General features: G+C 36.6%; 1 protein-coding gene across 1 annotated transcript in view; it reads right to left on the bottom strand.

Annotated features, from left to right (window-relative positions):
• Positions 1-1,345: 1,345 nt before the first annotated feature.
• SLC25A46 (solute carrier family 25 member 46) overlaps positions 1,346-20,694 on the bottom strand; it is a 31,895-nt gene continuing 12,546 nt past the window's right edge. Inside the window, exons 6-8 of the mRNA XM_012473935.3 lie at positions 17,518-17,574; positions 16,302-16,359; positions 1,346-5,276 (exon numbers count right to left, since the gene is read on the bottom strand). Coding sequence (XP_012329358.2) covers positions 4,698-5,276; positions 16,302-16,359; positions 17,518-17,574 — 694 coding nt within the window. The 3' untranslated portion in view covers positions 1,346-4,697. The remainder of the gene's footprint in view (positions 5,277-16,301; positions 16,360-17,517; positions 17,575-20,694) is intronic.

Here is a 20,694-nt window from a genome sequence, read left to right as displayed (position 1 = left end):
GTCTTTATGCTTTATGCTTTTTACTCCTCAATGCCTATATTACTGCCTTTTTTGGTATTAAGTGGTTTGTTTGGTAATATATCCTTTTTTTTTTTTTTCGAGACAGAGTTTTGCTCTTGTTGCCCAGGCTGGAATGCGATGGCACAATCTTGGCTCACTGCAACTTCTGCCTCCCAGGTTCAAGTGATTATCCTGCCTCGGCCTCCCAATTATTGTACCGTTTTGTTTTCCTTCTTCCCTTTTCTGTATGTTTTTGAAGTAGTTTTCTTGGTATTTACCTCAGGGGCTACAACTAACATCTTAAACATGTAACAACCAAGTCAAATATCAACTTAATTTCAATAGCCTACAAACGCTATGCTCCTATACATCTCCATCTTTCTCGCTTTATATTGTTCTTGTCATAGATTATATCTTTATATATCATGTGACCATTAAAACAGATTCCACTTTTATGCACTGACATTTTAATTATGCAGAAAAGAGACAGGAGTTACCAACTAAAAGTACAGTAATACTGGCTTTTATATTTACCTATATAATTACATTTACCTGTGTTATTTCTTTATATGACTTCAAGTTACTTACTATCTGTTCTTTTCTTTGCAGCCTGAAGTACTGCTTTTATTTCTTATAAGAGAGTTCTACTAATAACAAATTTCATTAGGTTTTGTTTACATGGGAATATCTTAATTTTGCCCTCATTCTTGAAGGGTAGTTTTGCTAGATATAAAATTATTTAATCTTTTACCCAAATTATTTATTTCCAGCATCATAAAGATGTCATTTTACCGCCTTACAAGTTATGCCTGCTCTATTCCTTCTAGAACCAAGAATCATGTCCTACACCGGGCACCCAAGCTGCCATTTTCAAGACTGCCATGCCACTGATCCACAGAGAAGATGAGAGCCAAGGTAAGTCAAAGCCACAAAACGTTCCTACCAATAAGGTGCCTTTTTATTGATTTAACATTCTTATGTAAACTTTTGACTGTTTTCCAGAGTCTGACAGAGTTGATTCTGATAGTTTCTGGTTGTTTTCCTGTTTCCATGGAGGGATGGGAGTTTGGAGCTGCCTACTTGCCATTTTTCTGTTGTTTACTCTCCTAGTTGCTAAATGTGGGACAAATCAACACTTCTTTGTATCTATTTCCTTCTTAATCAAATTGCACAACTCCAAAAATGTCATAGGAATGTTGTGAGGATGCTAGAGACCTTTTAAAATAGTGTGCAAAAAAGTTTAATGTCACATATTTTTCTTAAACTTCATTTCTACCTAAAAAAATATACTTTATCTTATACCATCAGCCTGAGTAGTCCTCTCAACTCAGTAGGAGAAAAACACTGGTTTTATTTCAACATTTTATTGAACTTTTCATATTACACAATTTACCCAAAATGTTTAAAGTAACAGTGAGACAAACTTAAAAAAAAAAGTCATACAGACAAAACATCTCTATGTGATGAGGCAATAATATGCAAATTTCATTGTCAAATCATGTTTTTGTTACTCTGCTATACAACTTGGTACCACATCAATGACACTAAATGACTCAAGAGTAAGACATTACACATTCGGTTTATATGAGAAAAAGATTATTTACAACTACTTGAAAGAGAAAACAGAAATGCTGACAGTATCATTCAAATTCTAGTGCAATGTGAATTGTTATCAAGAGACTTTATTTGCTTATATAAATTTTGGAAGTAATTCAAACCTGGCTAACTTATTAGAGGCCAACAAAGTAGTCCTGTTTCAAGAGATCAGTGGACAAACATCCTCCACAACCTCAGTTGATAAAACAAATACAAGGCAGCATTTTTTTTTTCATTTCCTGAATAGATACACTAATAGGTAGAAACACTAAAGCATTTGTGCTCAATCGATAAAGTGAATGCTTTGTGCAGTTTTAACAAAGCCACAGCTGAAAGGACAGTTGTGAGTAGTCAGGTATACCTGCAAAAGTAAGCAAGATCTCACCTCTCCAGTTTTATATGTTTCTGAAAACACCAGCTAATGTATCAAATATGCATTTTCAAATTAGCTTGTTTCTATTTCATATTTATAAAACTTAGTGCTGAGATTTTGGAGGCTTTAATAGATAACCTTATTAACCCAGATAATTTTTTTAAAGGCCCATAATATAAAATTGAGAATGGCATCTCAGGAAGTTCTACATATATGTATTTAGTAAGTTAATTCATAAGTTCACTTTACATAGTAAATTAATATTTACCAGTTTTGAATTGCTTTCAGTGTACTTGACTCAAACTAAGAAACCCTAAAATGTAAGGCGAGTGTATCACAAGCTCAATGGCCAAAATCTGGCTTATATAAGAGGACCAGTGGGCCTATGGAACATTTAATAGAATCTTTTTCATAATGGTTTTAGTTCTATTGAATTAAAAAATATTATTTTGAGTGTTATTATCTTAAGAAGTATAGCCCATGGATATTTGATTTGGCACCCATGTTAAAGAAAAATAACAATTTTAAAAAGGGAAAGAGTGTATCTTATGGTTATCTCACTTATTCTTTTCAAAATTCAGTGCAACATATTTGGCTAGCTTAAATTTAAGTGCTTGACTGTTCAAGATTTTGTTTCAACTATTCTGGAATGGCAGTAAAAAATTCCATTTATTTTACTTTCTACATTTCAATTTTAGTGTTAATTTGTATTCTCTTCCTCCAAAAAGGAAAACAAGATCAACCTTACTTGTGTGTGGTTCAGCCTATCACTCTTAGAATTATTCCATAATAAAATGCATTTATGTAAATATTTCATGCTAACTTCCAACAAATAATCTTGAAATATTTAATTTTTAGCTAAATAAAGGATCCTACAGATTTTTACTAGTAAATACTTGATTCTATTCAGATTCTTTTCTAGAAATTTTCAAACTTGAAATTTTCTAGTTTACTCTTATCTGAAACTATCCTAATTGAAGCAATTTAAATGCTATTGGTTAGACAAAGTAAACCTTAATCTAAGAGATTTGCCATAAAATATAAAATGTGATCAGTGGTGTTTAATTTTATTTTCTCCCTCTTGGTGGAATTTAAAAATGGAAAATGTAGGTGTTTCAGTAATTACACACACACACACACACACAAGAGATTTGCTACTTCTTACTGTTTTTACACATTTTGGATATCACTTTTTTGTTCCAACACTACCAGTCACAAAAAGTAACCATTACTGTGACCTTTAGCAAGTAAAATAAATTTCAGCTAGTATGCACTCTTGGTTGGACAATATCAGTGCAAAGTCACTGTGCTTCAGAGTACTAAATGGTTCGTTATACAACTGTGATTATTTATGTGAAGAAATGAAACTTTAAAATGTCTAATGATAGAGCAAACAAATATCATTTTACTATACAAAGTGCTTAACCCACCAAATTAAATTTAGAAACAGACATGTTCTTATTAAACTGATTTTTTTTTTTTTGCTTATTACATGTTGAAATGTAGTTTTCCCCCTCACACATAAAACACAAGGGCACATTTCCTTTAAGGTTTGGATTTTTCTTTAGTATTCATCTAAAGAAGTTTAAATAAAAGGTGATAAGACTAATTGTTTTTCCCTCCATGTACATCTAGTTTGGAAAACAAAAACTTAAAGCAAAAACTGAAAGAAAATAAAAACAGAAGCCATTATTTAGTGACAACTATATAGTAGACAAGAGGCACAAATTCTCAGATGAATTTTAATTTTGTTTCCTCTCAGACAAGGCGTTCAGAAATAAAAGGCAAATGAGGTTCATTTAAGTATACAATTTGTAAACGTGGAAACAGTAGTAATTGACATGATTATTGTATATTCTCTCTCAAGAGTGGCTCTAAAAACAGCCTGATGATTCACACAGTTAACAAAGCAAACCAAACTCTATAAATGTATGACAAATTAAGTTGCTAGCACTGTAACACTAGGTTTGGATATGGACAAGGATGTTGTATCTGACTTGCATCTTTTGGGTACCTTGGCTTTTGATATTTTGATGTTCAAGCAGAAAGTTCATGACTCTGTTTTATGCAATAACGTGATATAAGTGTAGAAAACTTGTAGGGATGAAGGAAATTCCAAGTTTTGTGTGTGTACATAAATGGCTTTATAAAATACATATATCTAGCCATTAAAATAGTTATATAGGGACAATGCAATTTAAAACGTTTATACTCCTGATTACATATTGACAAATCTAATCATCCCTTAAGTCTTTTTCAACAATGATGTAATTTATTTGCTTAAAGGTAAAAACCTCCTGATTGTATTAAGGACATCAATACACTACACCGTATTAAGGATACTATACCAACATCAATCCAGAAGGTAAAATAAACATTTAACAAATATTTAAGTCAGATGGAATAGATTCAACTCTATAAAGTTTTATATTTTACAATAAAATTTTGCTTCTGCCTAGGATCATGTTTACTTCAGCATGAGTGCTACAATAACTAGAATTTAATAAGTGTTATTTTCATCATTGAGTTTTCAAATTTGGAAGAGTTTTGATCCAAAACATATACCTATGCCTTAAAAAACAAAGTCAAGATAATCAGCATGGGCTTTTGTACCAATTTTACTTTCCAATCTGTTTTCTTCCCCAGTATTTCGCTTCTATCCCTCATAACTTCACAGCAAATTATCCAGGTTCTATCTTCCAGACTACTCAGTGAAGGAACCTAAATCTCAAATGTTATTTTGAAGAAGTGTAGAGTAAATAATTTTGGTAATCTGTAAAACAGCTGCATGCAGTGTGTACTGTATTATAAGAGCACCAAACCCTTTATAAAAACCAAACACTCCTTCCTCCTGCCTTATGGTATTGATACAGTCTCTCATTCCCTCATACTGTGTATTAATTGGAAGCACTTCATAGCCAAGGTCTGTATTGTCAATTATTGTGCGTGTTCCTTGAATGTGAAGGCGGTGCAAAACTGTTTCCAATGGGTAAAGTATAACGTCAGAACAAAGACTGGCAGCAAAGTTAGCAATAAGTTCTGGAAAATAAGCATCCAACATACTCTGCACAGGGCTAGTGCTCTCAGTTAGGTGGCTATTATAAGTCTTTCTCTTTAGAATTAGTAGGACAAACTTCTGAATAACTGAGCTGATGATGTAATGAAGAACTCCATGAAGCACTGTAGGGAAGATCAAGGAAAGAAGCGGAAGAAGTCGTTTGCTATGAGGCACTCCCATGCCTATCACTCTTCCAATTCCTTCTTTAACACATTCCAAAATGCCAGTATTATCTCGAATTATCTCACTCTGAAATAAAAATGATAGAACAAGTAAAACTTAACATTTGCTTATTTTGCCACACAAAAAGGACTCTAAGTTCCTTTTAAGTAGTGACTGAAAAGGAAAATGTCAATGATTTGCAGATGTTAACTGTTACCTAGGCATCAGATTTTTTTTTCAGATGAAATCTCATAAAATTGCTAGCAGTGAAGTTGGAAGCTAATCTTACTGGGGTAGGGAGACTAGGGAGATGTATAAGTGGATACATCTCAAGAAACTCCTTAGAACTCACGTGGAAAGGCAGTAACTATGTGATGCTTAAAGAGACAGTTTAGTGCTCATAGTTCTTAAACATGTTTAAATCCTGCCTCCATTACTTACTGACCATGTAACCATTGTCAAGTTACTTAACTTCTCCTAAGTACAGTTTACCATTCTACAAAAATGGAAATGAGCACTATCTGCTTTGTATGCACAGGGTTGTTGTGAATATTAAATGAAAAAAGGTCTAGCACTGAGTAGTTACTCAATAAATGTTAGTTTTACTATCATCTGTAATGTCTGCTTTTGTAGAATTTTGAAGCTATGAATAAGAAAGTTTGATACGGATTACAGAGGTATAGATAGAAAAGAACTTGCTAAAAGGGCTCTTTGGCTGCAGCAATGACTGCAGAAAAGTAGAAGATAAAATTTAAAAGTTCTGTTCAAAAGTTACTGCAGTCATCCAGTAAAGAGATGATGGCAACAGAAGTAAAGTGGTTCATTTGTGCTTTTATCCTAAAATCAAAGTCTACGGGAATTACTGGTGGATTGCACTTGGAGTATGCAAGAGAAGGGTCAAAGATAACCCTAAGATTCTTGTCCAGAGGGACTGGGGGAATAGCACTGCCTTTTACTGAGTTGACAAACTGCCAGAGTAGCAATTTGGTGAAGATCAAGAGTTCATAAATATTAAATAAACTAACTCCAAATAGAGTTCACAATAGAAATTACAGGAAAAAACGTACACAATGGACCTACAGGTGTTTTCCAACTTATGATGTTGCAACTTACGATTTTTTGAATTTATGACAGGTTTACTGGGATGTAATCCCATTGTAAGTAGAGGAGCACTGTATTATAAATATGGGAGTCTTCAGTAAATAGATGATATTGAAAACTCTGAGACTACAATGAGCTTGCCTAGCCTTCTAATCCATCTTCCTACTTCTGACCCTGACCTCTTTCCCGCTCCAGTTTATTTTTAATACAATAGTCAAAGGATCCTAATAAAGATATGTCAGATCATATCACTGTTCAGCTCAAACCTATCAAAGACTTTCCATCCTTCTTAAACAAAAGCCAAATTATGACAATGATTTACAATGTCCTATATAATCTGGTCCCCTCTCACTACTCAGGTCTCATCTCCCATATTCCCCCTTGCACCAACCGTAACATAACAGCCTCCTTTCTACTTCTGAAGCATATATGATACAACACACATGACACAGTCCCACTTAAGAGTTTTGCACTTACTTTCCCTCTAAATAAAACTTAATATTTGCTTATTTTGTGGTTAGTTAGCACCAACCATATCGGCCTCTTTACTACTTCTCAAGCATGTATGATAAAACACACATGACACAGTCCCACATAAGGGTGTTCACACTTGCCTTCCCTCTGCTTAGAATATTCTCCCAAATATCCATGTTGTTCTTAGCCTCAGACCTTGACACAAATGTTGCCTTCTCTGTGAGGCCTTTATTTATATTCTTAAAAAAAATATTAACTGCTCGTCCCTACTCATTACACATCCTATTTGCCTTCCTTGCTTTATTTTTGCTTTCTTTAGCAGTTAATCACCATGAAGTAGACCTTATATTTATGTTGTGTATGTCTACTTTCCCCATAAGAATATAAGTGATATGAGCGCAGAACATTTTGGTTTTGTTTGCTCTTGTATCCCTAGGGTCTATAACAGTTCCTGATACAGGCAAGCACTCAATAAATATTTGATAATTTTTTTTTTTTAAAGTTTAGCAGTTAAGGAAGATAATCTGAAAGGTAAAGTGATGTAATTAAAACCCTGATTTAAAACTATGATAAGAAGTCTGAAGTTGACTTTAGGGAATAAGAGTCAATATGAATCCTTAATCAGTTAAAGGATATATAAGCATTGCAACTTAAAAACAATCTTGTATGAGTACAAAGAATTGACTTTTAAAATGCAGGGACTAGTACAAGGATTCTTTTTTGAGATGTAGTCTCGCTCTGTCACCCAGACGGAGTGCAGTGGCGTGATCTTGACTCACAGTAACCGCCGCCTCCCAGGTTCAAGCAATTCTTCTGCCTTAGCTTCCCGAATAGCTGGGACTACAGGCGCTCATCACTATGCCTGGCTAATTTTTGTATTTTTAGTAGACACGGGGTTTCACTATGTTGGCCATGCTTGTCTCAAACTCCTGACCTCGTAATCCGCCCGCCTAGGCCTCAAGGATTCTTTTTTTTTTTTTAATTGTATTTTAGGTTTTGGGGTACATGTGAAAATCATACAAGATTGTTGCATAGGTGCATACGTGACAGTGTGATTTGCTGCCTTCCTCCCCTTCACCTATATGTGGCATTTCTCCCCATGCTATCTCTCCCCAACTCCCCACCCCCTGCTGTCCCCCCCACTCCCCCTCAAAAGACCCCAGTGTATAGTGCTCCCCTCCCTGTGTCCATGTGTTCCCATTGTTCAACACCCGCCTATGAGTGAGAACATGCGGTGTTCGATTTTGTGTTCTTGTGTCAGTTTGCTGAGAATGATGGTTTCCAGGTTCATCCATGTCCCTACAAAGGACGCTAACTCATCGTTTTTGATGGCTGCATAATATTCCATGGTGTATATGTGCCACATTTTTCCTGTCCAGTCTATCATTGATGGGCATTTGGGTTGGTTCCAGGTCTTTGCTATTGTAAACTGTGCTGCAATGAACATTCGTGTGCATGTGTCCTTACAGTAGAACGATTTATAATCCTTTGGATATATACCCAGTAATGGGATTGCTGGGTCAAATGGAATTTCTATTTCTAGGTCCTTGAGGAATCGCCACACTGTCTTCCACAATGGTTGAACTAATTTACACTCCCACCAACAGTGTAAAAGTGTTCCTATTTCTCCACATCCTCTCCAGCATCTGTTGTCTCCAGATTTTTTAATGATCTCCATTCTAACTGGCGTGAGATGGTATCTCAATGTAGTTTTGATTTGCATTTCTCTAATGACCAGTGATGATGAGCATTTTTTCATATGCTTCTTGGCCTCATGTATGTCTCCTTTTGTAAAGTATCTGTTCATATCCTTCGCCCATTTTTGAATGGGCTTGTTTTTTTCTTGTAAATCTGTTTTAGTTCATTGTAAATTCTGGATATCAGCCCTTTGTCAGATGGGTAGGCTGCAAAAATTTTTTCCCATTCTGTTGGTTGCCGGTTCACTCTAATGACTGTTTCTTTTGCCGTGCAGAAGCTGTGGAGTTTGATTAGGTCCCATTTGTCTATTTTGGCTTTTGTTGCCAATGCTTCTGGTGTTTTGGTCATGAAGTCCTTGCCTATGCCTATGTCCTGAATGGTTTTGCCTAGGTTTTCTTCTAGGGTTTTTATGGTGTTAGGTCTTATGTTTAAGTCTTTAATCCATCTGGAGTCAATTTTAGTGTAAGGTGTCAGGAAGGGGTCGAGTTTCTGCTTTCTGCATATGGCTAGCCAGTTTTCCCAACACCACTTATTGAACAGGGAATCATTTCCCCGTTGCTTGTTTTTTTCAGGTTTGTCAAAGATCGGGTGGTTGTAGATATGTTGTGTCGCCTCCGACGCCTCTGTTCTGTTCCATGGGTCTATATCTCTGTTTTGGTACCAGTACCATGCTGTTTTGATTACTGTAGACTTGTAGTATAGTTTGATGTCCGGTAGTGTGATGCCTCCCGCTTTGTTCTTTTTGCTTAGAATTGACTTGGCTATGCGGGCTCTCTTTTGGTTCCATATGAAGTTTAAGGTGATTTTTTCCAGTTCTGTGAAGAAGGTCATTGGTAGCTTGATGGGGATAGCGTTGAATCTATAAATTACTTTGGGCAGTATGGCCATTTTCATGATATTGATTCTTCCTAACCATGAACATGGAATGCTTCTCCATCTGTTTGTGTCCTCTCTTATTTCATTGAATAGTGGTTTGTAGTTCTCCTTGAAGAGGTCCTTTACGTTCCTTGTTAGTTGTATTCCTAGGTATTTCTCTTTGTAGCAATTGTGAATGGCAGTTCGTTCTTGATTTGGCTCTCTTTAAGTCTGTTATTGGTGTATAGGAATGCTTGTGATTTTTGCACATTGATTTTGTATCCTGAGACTTTGCTGAAGTTGCTTATCAGTTTCAGGAGATTTTGGGCTGAGATGATGGGGTCTTCTAGATATACAATCATGTTGTCTGCAAACAGAGACAATTTGACTTCCTCCTTTCCTAATTGAATACCCTTTATTTCTTTTTCTTGCTGGGTTGCTCTGGCTAGAACTTCCAGTACTATATTGAATAGGAGTGGTGAGAGAGGGCATCCTTGTCTAGTGCCAGATTTCAAAGGGAATGCTTCCAGTTTTTGCCCATTCAGTATGATATTGGCTGTTGGTTTGTCATAAATAGCTTTTATTATTTTGAGATACATTCCGTCGATACCTAGTTTATTGAGGGTTTTTAACATAAAGGGCTGTTGAATTTTGTCAAAGGCCTTTTCTACATCAATTGAGATAATCATGTGGTTTTTGTCTTTGGTTCTGCTTATGTGGTGAATTATATTTATAGACTTGCATATGTTGAACCAGCCTTGCATCCCCGGGATGAATCCTACTTGATCATGGTGGATAAGCTTTTTGATGTGCTGTTGCAATCGGCTTGCCAGTATTTTATTGAAGATTTTTGCATCTATTTCATCATGGATATTGGCCTGTAGTTTTCTTTTCTTGTTGAGTCTCTGCCGGGTTTTGGTATCAGGATGATGTTGGTCTCATAAAATGATTTGGGAAGGATTCTCTCTTTTTGGATTATTTGGAATAGTTTCAGAAGGAATGGTACCAGTTCCTCTTTGTATGTCTGGTAGAATTCAGCTGTGAACCCATCTGGACCTGGGCTTTTTTTGGGTGGTAGGCTCTTAATTGCTGCCTCGACTTCAGACCTTGTTATTGGTCTATTCAGGGTTTCGACTTCTTCCTGGTTTAGGCTTGGGAGGAGGCAACTGTCCAGGAATGTATCCATTTCTTCCAGGTTTTCTAGTTTAGGTGCATAGAGTTGTTTGTAATAATCTCTGATGATGGTTTGAATTTCTTATCATTTTTTATTGCATCTATTTGGTTATTCTCTCTTTTCTTTTTTATTAATCTGGCTAGTGGTCTGTCTATTTTGTTGATCTTTTCAAAAAACCAGCTCCTGGATTTATTGATTTTTTGAAAGGTTTTTCATGTCTCTATCTCCTTCAATTCTGCTCTGATCTTAGTTATTTCTTGTCTTCTGCTAGGTTTTGAGTTTTTTTGATCTTGCTCCTCTAGCTCTTTCAATTTTGACGATAGAGTGTCAATTTTAGATCTCTCCTTGCTTCTCATGTGGGCACTTATTGCTATATATTTTCCTCTAGAAACTGCTTTAAATGTGCCCCAGAGATTCTGGTATGTGGTGTCTTCGTTCTCGTTGGTTTCGAAGAACATCTTTATTTCTGCCTTCATTTCATTATTTATCCAGTCAACATTCAAGAGAAAGTTGTTTAGTTTCCATGAAGCTGTGCAGTTCTGGGTTGGTTTCTGAATTCTGAGTTCTAACTTGATTGCACTGTGGTCTGAGAGACTGTTTGTTATGGTTTCCGTTGTTTTGCATTTGCTGAGGAGTGATTTACTTCCAATTATGTGGTCAATTTTAGAGTAGGTGTGATGTGGTGCTGAGAAGAATGTATATTCTGTGGATTTATGGTGGAGAGTTCTGTAAATGTCTATTAGGCTTGCTTGTTCCAGGTCTGAGTTCAAATCCTGGATATCCTTGTTAATTTTCTGTCTCGTTGATCTGTCTAATATTGACAATGGTGTGTTGAAATCTCCCACTATTATTGTGTGGGAGTCTAAGTCTCTTTGTAAGTCTTTAAGAACTTGCCTTATGTATCTGGGTGCTCCTGTATTAGGTGCATATATATTTAGGATCGTTAGCTCTTCTTGTTGCATTGATCCTTTTACCATTATGTAATATCCTTCTTTGTCTCTTTTGATCTTTGTTGCTTTAAAGTCTATTTTATCAGAGATGAGAATTGCAACTCCTGCTTTTTTTTGCTCTCCATTTGCTTGGTAAATCTTCCTCCATCCCTTTATTTTGAGCCTTTGTGTATCCTTGCATGTGAGATGGGTTTCCTGGATACAGCACACTGATGGGTTTTGGTTTTTTATCCAATTTGCCAGTCTGTGTCTTTTGATTGATTGGGGCATTTAGTCCATTTACGTTTAGGGTTAATATTGTTATGTGTGAATTTGATCCTGCCATTTTGATGCTAGCTGGCTGTTTTGCCTGTTGGTTGATGCAGATTCTTCATTGTGTTGATGCTCTTTACCATTTCGTGTGTTTTTGGAGTGGCTGGTACTGGTTGTTCTTTTCTATGTGTAGTGCCTCTTTCAGGAGTTCTTGTAAAGCAGGTCTGGTGGTGGTGAAATCTCTGAGTACTTGCTTGTTCACAAAGGATTTTATTTTTCCTTCACTTATGAAGCTTAGATTGGCTGGATATGAAATTCTGGGTTGAAAGTTCTTTTCTTTAAGGATGTTGAATATCGGCCCCCACTCTCTTCTGGCCTGTAGGGTTTCTGCTGAGAGATCTGCTGTGAGTCTGATGGGCTTCCCTTTGTGGGTAACCCGACCTTTCTCTCTGGCTGCCCTTAGTATTTTCTCCTTCATTTCAACCCTGGTGAATCTGACGAGTATATGCCTTGGGGTTGCTCTTCTTGAGGAATATCTTTGTGGTGTTCTCTGTATTTCCTGGACTTGAATATTGGCCTGCCTTGCTAGGTTGGGGAAGTTTTCCTGGATAATATCCTGAAGAGTATTTTCCAGCTTGGATTCATTCTCTTCATCACATTCAGGTACACCTATCAAACGTAGATTAGGTCTTTTCACATAGTCCCATATTTCTTGTTGACTTTGTTCATTCCTTTTTACCCTGTTTTCTCTAATCTTGCCTTCTCGTTTTATTTCATTGAATTGATCTTCGACCTCTGATATCCTTTCTTCTGCTTGGTCAATTTGGCTGTTGAAACTTGTGCATGCTTCGCGAAGTTCTCGTGTTGTGTTTTTTAGCTCCATCAATTCACTTATATTCCTCTCTAAGTTGTCCATTCTTGTTAGCATTTCATCAAATCTTTTTTCAACGTTCTTAGTTTCTTTGCATTGGGCTAGAACATGTTCTTTTAGCTCACGGAAGTTTCTTATTACCCACTTTCTGAAGGCTGATTCTGTCATTTCATCACACTCATTCTCCATCCAGTCTTGTTCCCTTGCTGCTGAGGAGTTGTGATCCCTTGTAGGAGGAGAGGTGTTCTGGTTTCGGGTATTTTCATCCTTTTTGCGCTGGTTTCTTCCCATCTTTGTGGATTTATCCACCTGTCGGCTTTGTAGTGGTTGATTTTCTGATTGGGTCTCTGAGTGGACGTCCTGTTTGTTGTTGATGAAGTTATTTCTGTTTCTTAGTTTTCCTTTTAACTGTCTGGCCTCTCTGCTGTAGAACTGCTGAGGTCCACTCCAGGCCCTGCTTGCCTGGAGATCACTTGCAGCAGCTGCCGAACAGTAAAGGTTGCTACCAGTTTCTTCTTCTGCTTTGTCCAGAAGGATACCTGCCAAATGTCAGTCTGAGCTCTCCTTTATGAGGTGACTCTTTGGATATACGGGGGTCAGGGAGCTGCTTGAGGAAACAGTCTGTCCTTTATATTATCTCAGGTGCTGAGCTGTGAGCCCCATTGTTCATTCAGAGCTGCTGGGCCGGTAAATTTAAGTCTGCAGCAGCAGGACTCATAAACCCCCCTTTTTTTTCCCCAGGTGTTCTGTCCCAGGGAGTTAGGACTTCATGAGTTTCTGCTGTGCTGCTGCCTTTTTTTTTTCTTCAGGGCTGCCCTGCCCACATGGAGGCAGCCTAGTCACTCTCAGCTTGCATAGGCTTCGCTGAGCTGCTGTGGGCTCCGCCCAGCTGCCGTGTGAACTTCCCTGCAGTCCTTTTATATGGGTGTAGTTAGAACTGCTTCCGCTATGTTGGCCCGCCTCTGTAATGACAGACTCTCTCTGTAATGGCGGGTTGCCTCGGCAACGGCAGGTTGCCTCAGCAACAGCAGGCTGCCTCAGTAATGGCGGACGCCCCTCCCTCACAGAGCAGGACCGTCCCAGGTTCAGCTGTGCTTGCTGTGAAACTCTCAACTCTGAGCGTTTCCAATTGCTGTTTTTTTGTTTTTGTTGTTTTTGTGGGGGTGGGATCAGCCGACCCTAATCGCCTGGTTCCCTGTCTCAGAGCCTTTTGTTTTTTAATTGAATGGTCGGCTCTCTCCCAGGTGTCCTGGTTGCCTGTTGAATAGGTGTCGGGATCTGTGTGATTTCCTGTGCAGCGACCCACTGAGCCGGCTGAAACTGCGGCTCTGAAATTCGTGGTGCTTTTTTTGCCTGGGAATCTCCTGGTCTGGCTCCCTGTTTCAGCTCCCCTTGCTGGCTAAGTGGGAACACAGTACTGTTTACTCTACACTGGGAGCCGCTGCACTGGGGCGCAGGCAAAACAGCCGCGCTGGCCAAAACAGCCGCCCTGGCGACCCGTGGGGCTCCTCCGCCTGAGAATCTCCTGGTCTGTGGGCAATAAAAATCCGTCTGGAAATGCGGCGTCCACTCACCCTCTGCACTTTCACTCGGAGCTGCAATCCTGAGCTGCATCTAACCAGCCATCTTGGAACTCCCCCACCTCAAGGATTCTTAACGAAAATATAGATCGCTACAAACTTCATGATGACCAGTTAATTATGAAGAATGAAAGAAATGTAAAAATAAAAAGCTTTCCTCAAACAAAAACTAAAGTTTTGAGTCTTTAGTGTAAAGATAACAATAGTATCATTAATATATTGCAAGGGAGAAGAGATTCTAAAGGAAGCTAATTTTTAGAGGGATGAGATTATTTTTAAAAGTTGACTTTGAAGATTTAACTCACATAAGATTAGAGTTATAGTGATTCATGTAAACTCTTTCAGAATAATGAGTGTAGGATAAAAAACAGAGGGTCAAGGACTGAGCCTTAAGGTATAACAGAAGAGATGGCAAAGAGATTACTGAAAGATGTTCAAGAGAGAGAAACCTAAAGAAAAAAAAGAGTTCTAGAAAAGCAGACAAAAGATATCAAAAGGTTTGATATCTAGCAGGTAGAACTTGAAGCAGAAAACAAGGGGTAAATATTGGGTTAAAAAAACACATACACAGAAAAAAACCCTATCACATAGTGAGCCAGGCACTAACATGAATAACTCATTCAGTTTTATATCCCAGTTATTTATTTTTTTTTTTTTTTTGAGACGGAGTTTCGCTCTTGATACCCAGGCTGGAGCGCAATGGCGCGATCTCGGCTCACCGCAATCTCCGCCTCCTGGGTTCAGGCAATTCTCCTGCCTCAGCCTCCTGAGTAGCTGGGATTACAGGCACACGCCACCGTGCCCAGCTAATTTTTTGTATTAGTAGAGACGGGGTTTCACCATGTTGACCAGGATGGTCTCGATCTCTTGACCTCGTGATCCACCCGCCTCGGCCTCCCAAAGTGCTGGGATTACAGGCTTGAGCCACCGCGCCCGGCCTATATCCCAGTTATTAAAATACAATTTCTAATTTATGGATGAGAAAATTAAGAACATTATAAAGATTAAGAAATCTGTCTAAAGTCCCAGGTCTAATTTAAGCAGAGAAATGTGATAATGGTTCTGTCTTAAGCTAAAACTTATTTTCCCCAATAAATTATTCTGCTTAGTTGTTTTTCCTTAAATAATTACCTTCCTGCCATTTTCCCCTTATCTTTAAAATGAGAATATCTCATACAAGTGACAACTCTGTAAATTCGATAGAACCATACAAAAATTGTATCATTTATTTAACACAATGCCAAATGGAAGGGGAAAGGAAAGTATATTTGGGTCACAAGACATAAACTTCAGTTAACTGAAGTTGGTTCTAACAGAAAAAATAAGAACAATAATAAATCAAAGATGAATGATATAGCCAAAAAGAAACAAGGTAGAAAATAGTAATTAGAAGACCAAAGGCTGATCCAGTCGGAGTTTTTACAGAGAGGGCACTCACATATACTAGAGAAAAGAATATGCTAGAGGATCTGATGTTGGAAGAAGACAGGTGTACAAACAGTTGGATTTTGTATACAGGTGAAGTTCAAACTACCTTCATCTCACAGTTCTAAGTGTAGGAAGGAGGGTATGACATTTAATTCAATGTACTTGAAGCGCCACCATGTGGTTAGGACTAGTAACACAGGCAAACAGAATTTAAAGTGCTCGCAGAAAATTGCTTCAGCTTTGTAGTATTTACCACACCCAATAGTATCAAATGTTACTTAAAGGCATATTTAAAAAGAATGCCGTTAGTAAACTATCTGTGAGGACAACCTGCTTCCTGTTCGGATGATTATCCATCATGTTTATTCTCAGGCAATTATTTTACTGTCCTGTGATAAGCCATAACCATCCAAGTTGTATGTAAGGGCCTTAAAGAGGTTATAGATTCTTTGTTTTCAGAGCAAGTTATAGGCTGTGTTCTGTGAGATCTGAACGAAGAGTATAGCTGCCTATAAAAAGGACAAAAATAATTAAAACTAGAAGTGTGACTTAAGTTTGCAATGGAAATATACAGACAAGCAATGTGTGATGTAAATGCGATATTTATAAAAAAAATTTTAAGACACTGTCTTAAAATTTTTTGCTGAAATATTACACATATACAATATACTGAGTAGTTCAAAAAGTATTCTTAAATTTAAATATGACAGTAAAAAAAAAAAGGCTCACCTGCACTGTTTCAATCAGACTTGCTGAATAAAAAGGCATTGCCACCACGTAAGTTAGGCTGTAGAAATTAAAATAAATTTATCAGTATACTGAAATAAGATGTTTATACTAAATTTTTAAATATCTGCTTTAATATGTCAACAAAATTTATACTCAAGCTAGAATTATCTTTTTAAGGTTTTTAACTATTAACACCTATAGCCCAAAAATATTAACTTCAGAAACCTGTAACATAGGATGCTTTATTCAACAGGGATGAAAAAAAACAAATGATAAAACAAGGACAGTCTGCAAGGAAAATACATTGGACATCTACCTATGCATAGCTAATGCAGCCTATAAATCTAAAACTTAAAATTTAGGATGAGGGATCCATTCCACAGTTTGCCTTTTTAGTGATATTTCAGCAAGTATTCTATTATCATATCTATTCCCAGATTTCCCATCCAGTAGAGTTAAGCCAGTCTTCAATGGTGAGTGAAGTCCCCTTTTATTATTAAAAAAAACAACATTATACAGCTTTGCAAAGTTGTTTCCTATCACCAATATTAAGACATAGTAATATTACAACTTTGCAAGCCTGCAAAATATAGTTATTCAAAATAATATCAAGGTGGGACTTACCTAACCCTTATGGGCCAGGTCCTGGCAAGTAGTGGTTTTCAAGGTGAATGGAACATCACTAAGTAATAATGTGCTGGAATGTCCCATTGAGGGAGCCAGCAAGCTGGGGGATTTCCAATTCACAATCTTCAAAAAAAAAATTAAGAAGTGAAGAATAAAATTCTAATCTACAAAAATGGTTACTCTTGTAAAATCATTAAGTGCCTTTAGGACTACATTTCAATGTCACTAAAGTTTTTTGGGTTTGCTCATCACCATACAAATAAATTTGTACCTGATTAACAATAAAATAGTAATACTTTCCTTGAAAATTTGGGCTAAATAAATGGAAGACTTATGCTAACTTCCTAAGAACACACACACAGAATTAGTCTGTGATTCCAGCCTTTCAAATTAGTAAGATTAATAAAGATGATATCTATTTCAGGATTTATTCCTAAACTCTGTTACTTGTCCTTTGAAGTTCTAGTCCCACAAACATTTCACTGCTCTAATTTCTTTTTCTGCAGTTGTTTAATAAGATTTTTTTCCAGTTCCAATAATATAAAAATTAGTGAAATGTAAAATAAAATGCCATTTTTTTGATACTTACGATTTCAGTAGAAGGTGTTCTCCTATTTGTTTAGGATTCCATTTATGTAAAACCTCCCTAAAACATAAAAATAAACTTAAATAAGCCAAAAGCAATGTTATTTAAAACATCTGGAATTAGCTCAATCTTCAAAACAGTAATCAACTTCTAATTTTCTTAAATCTATGGGAGAAATATATTCTAATGGTAAACATTTTCTTTTCTGGAACATACTGTAAACAACTGTGTGGTTTACACACAGAAAATACAATATACAAGGTGTTTTTGTATGTGCTGATAGAAGGGGCTGACAGAAAAGCAAGAGTCACAACTGATTATGAAAGTAAACATGAGAAATTAAAGAAAGAAAATTAAGATGGTAGGTTAAAAGAAAGAGAATAGAGAAACAAACAACAGGATTTAAAAAAGACTTTACAAAGTATTTAAGAAGGAGAAATAAAAAAAAAAATTAAGTAACACTAATACAGGCTGACACATTACATTTATGTAGTACCTAATTTCTAAGTATCTTTACTTAGTACAATTAATTTTTTGACCATTATTATATTCTATTATCTCCGTGAGCACCTACTAAATGCAATGATTATGCAAAGTGCTTTGCATGAACTATTTCTAATCTTCATAATAACACTATTTTCTCCATTTCATAGATGAGGAGATAGAATCACAGGGGGTTAATAACTTATCTGAAGCCAAGTAACCAGTTAGTGTGGAACTGTGTTCTAAACCTTGGTACTCTCTGCCTGTACTATCTCTCAACTTATTTGATACAAAGAGGAATCTTGTAAGATAAGGAGAGCAGATATTGTCACATTTGTCTTATTGATGAGAAAAACCAGGGTCAAAAAGATCACAGGGAAATGTTCAAAGGAAACAGGCAAAATGCCAGGTCTGGAACCAAGGTCTAGGGTTGTGTGCATTCTGTCTGCTAGTTAGGTTACTTTTGGAAACCAGAAAAGGAAAGAAAAGAAAGGAAAAGAAAAGGAAAAAAAAAGATAAGAAAAGATGAAACAAAGAGACAAACTGAAATAGAACAAAAGGGGAAAAAAGGGGTAAGTTCTATCAAAGAAAAGTCAAAAAAGAGACAAGATTATATACAGAAAAAAGTAAGTAAGAGGAAAAAAATGAAAAGGCAGAGGAGATAGGAGAAAAATGAAAAAGAACAACAACAAAAAAAAAAAGAAAGAAAGAAGGAAAGTGCAAAATGAAGATGAGAGTTGCTATACCAGCTCCTCTGATGGAATTGGTACCCACTCCATCATGGCTACAGCAGAAACCTACAAAAATAGTTTCTATTTCAAATGACTGAATTTGAAAAACAGCAGCATATAAAGGGGTACAAACATCAGATACTTTCAGACAACAGAACAACCACCCCTGGTTTCTAAGACCTTAGAGCACCTTCTGGGCCAAACTTTCATTACATTAATATTAGGATATTTATTTGGCCTGAACAACACAGAAAATGTAGCTGAAATGATATTATTCAATGATTAAGTCAAAAATATAAAAAACAGATTAGGCCTCCCATCTTACTGACAGTTACTTTATGATTATAAAACAAAATATGTTACATGCTTTGTAAATCATCTTGGCACAGCTAATACTCATGGCCTCAGAAAATATTATCACAGTTTACGATAACATCAATTTTAAATATAAAACTGTCCTAAACACTAAGGACTGGGTAGCCTCCTCTTTAAATATAACTGTAATTCTGAGTTACCTCCCCTTTGATGACTACTGCCAATTCTTAAGATCATTAAGATACAAGAAAAGGAGACTTAAAACCAAGCATTTTAAAAATGTTTTTGGGACTCTTCCTTGTATTTGTTCTCTACTACTTTATAAAATGGGTAAAACTTACTGTCATAGCTCTAGAAATTTAAGTAAGCATACTTAAAAGCTTCAGTAGAGATTAAGTGTAAAAACTTGTGATTAACCCTTTTTATAATTCATTACCCAATATCAAGCATGTAAATATATCTAAATTAACGATTTTCACATAAAAAATGTCCTTGCTAATGAGCAAAAAAATTAATAAAATTTATTACAGTACCTTGCTTCTCTCAAAACAGTTTAGTTTTTCATTTAACAGAACAAAATACATACTCCTATGCATAACCACACAAAAAGGCAATACAATTCTAAAATAACTGTGTATCTCAGCTATCTTTAATTTTCAAATGGTCAAATAGCTAACCTCATTTAAAAAAAAAAAATCTTCCCCAACCTACCCTGAAGCACTCATCTTCCAGTTACCTCTCTTTATCCTAGTCAGAGCCAACTTCCTCAACTTGCTGTTTCCACGTCCATACTTTCCCATTCACCTCGAACCCACTCCAAATTGCTTGGAATAAAAACAGCTCTTGCTAAAGTCCCCAATAATCTCATCTTTAAATCTGATAGACATTTTTAATTCTCTACCTTATTTGACATTTCAGCAGCCATCAGAGCCTCGTGTTCCTCACTCCTTGAAGCACTCCCCTGTACTCCACTAGCTCATTCTCTTTTGGTTTTTATCCTGCCTTCTGGTCTCTCCTGACTCCTTTTCAGGATCACATTTTCTAATCCAGCACCCTTTGTTGCAGTTCCTAAGGTTCAGGCCCTCTTCTTCCACCATAGGGTATCCTTATTCTGTACGGACCCTCACATCTAAGGTTACAGCTTCAAAACCTCCCAAATTAATTTAACTTCAGTTAAGACTTCTTTACATGTCAGCCCCACATCATGTGCCTACAGACAACTCCACCTGGATATGATAAAAGACTTGAAAATGCACTTGTCCTAAAGTCAAACTTAAAATCTTTCTTTTCTGCTTAAACTCTTTTAGTGTTCCCTACTCAGGAACTGTTAATCAGAAAGGAAATCTATTGAATTTGAGGAAGATTTCATTGTGTTTAAAATAACATGTGTTTAAAATAAGCAAATTCAGAGGGAACTGTTGGAGGAAGACTGCAAGATGTTTACAGTGGTATAACCGCAAATGTGTGATGAGTCAAAACTAAGTTGGAGTTGAACCAAATCAGTTTTCTGAGAGACTGAACCACACAGTAGCCTTGGTTACAGGAACTCCTACCTCACATTAACAGTATGAAAAAGCCACGTGTAAATTAGGTAAAGGGTACTGTGGGGTAGAACAACACATGGTTTAACTCACTCCAACTGGGAGAGAGG

The sequence above is a fragment of the Aotus nancymaae genome, unplaced genomic scaffold (assembly GCF_030222135.1).
Source record: "Aotus nancymaae isolate 86718 unplaced genomic scaffold, 86718_ANA_hifiasm-v0.15.2.pri h1tg000014l, whole genome shotgun sequence".
Taxonomy (NCBI): Eukaryota; Metazoa; Chordata; class Mammalia; order Primates; family Aotidae; genus Aotus; species Aotus nancymaae.
This window is presented reverse-complemented; position numbering and strand designations above follow the sequence as displayed.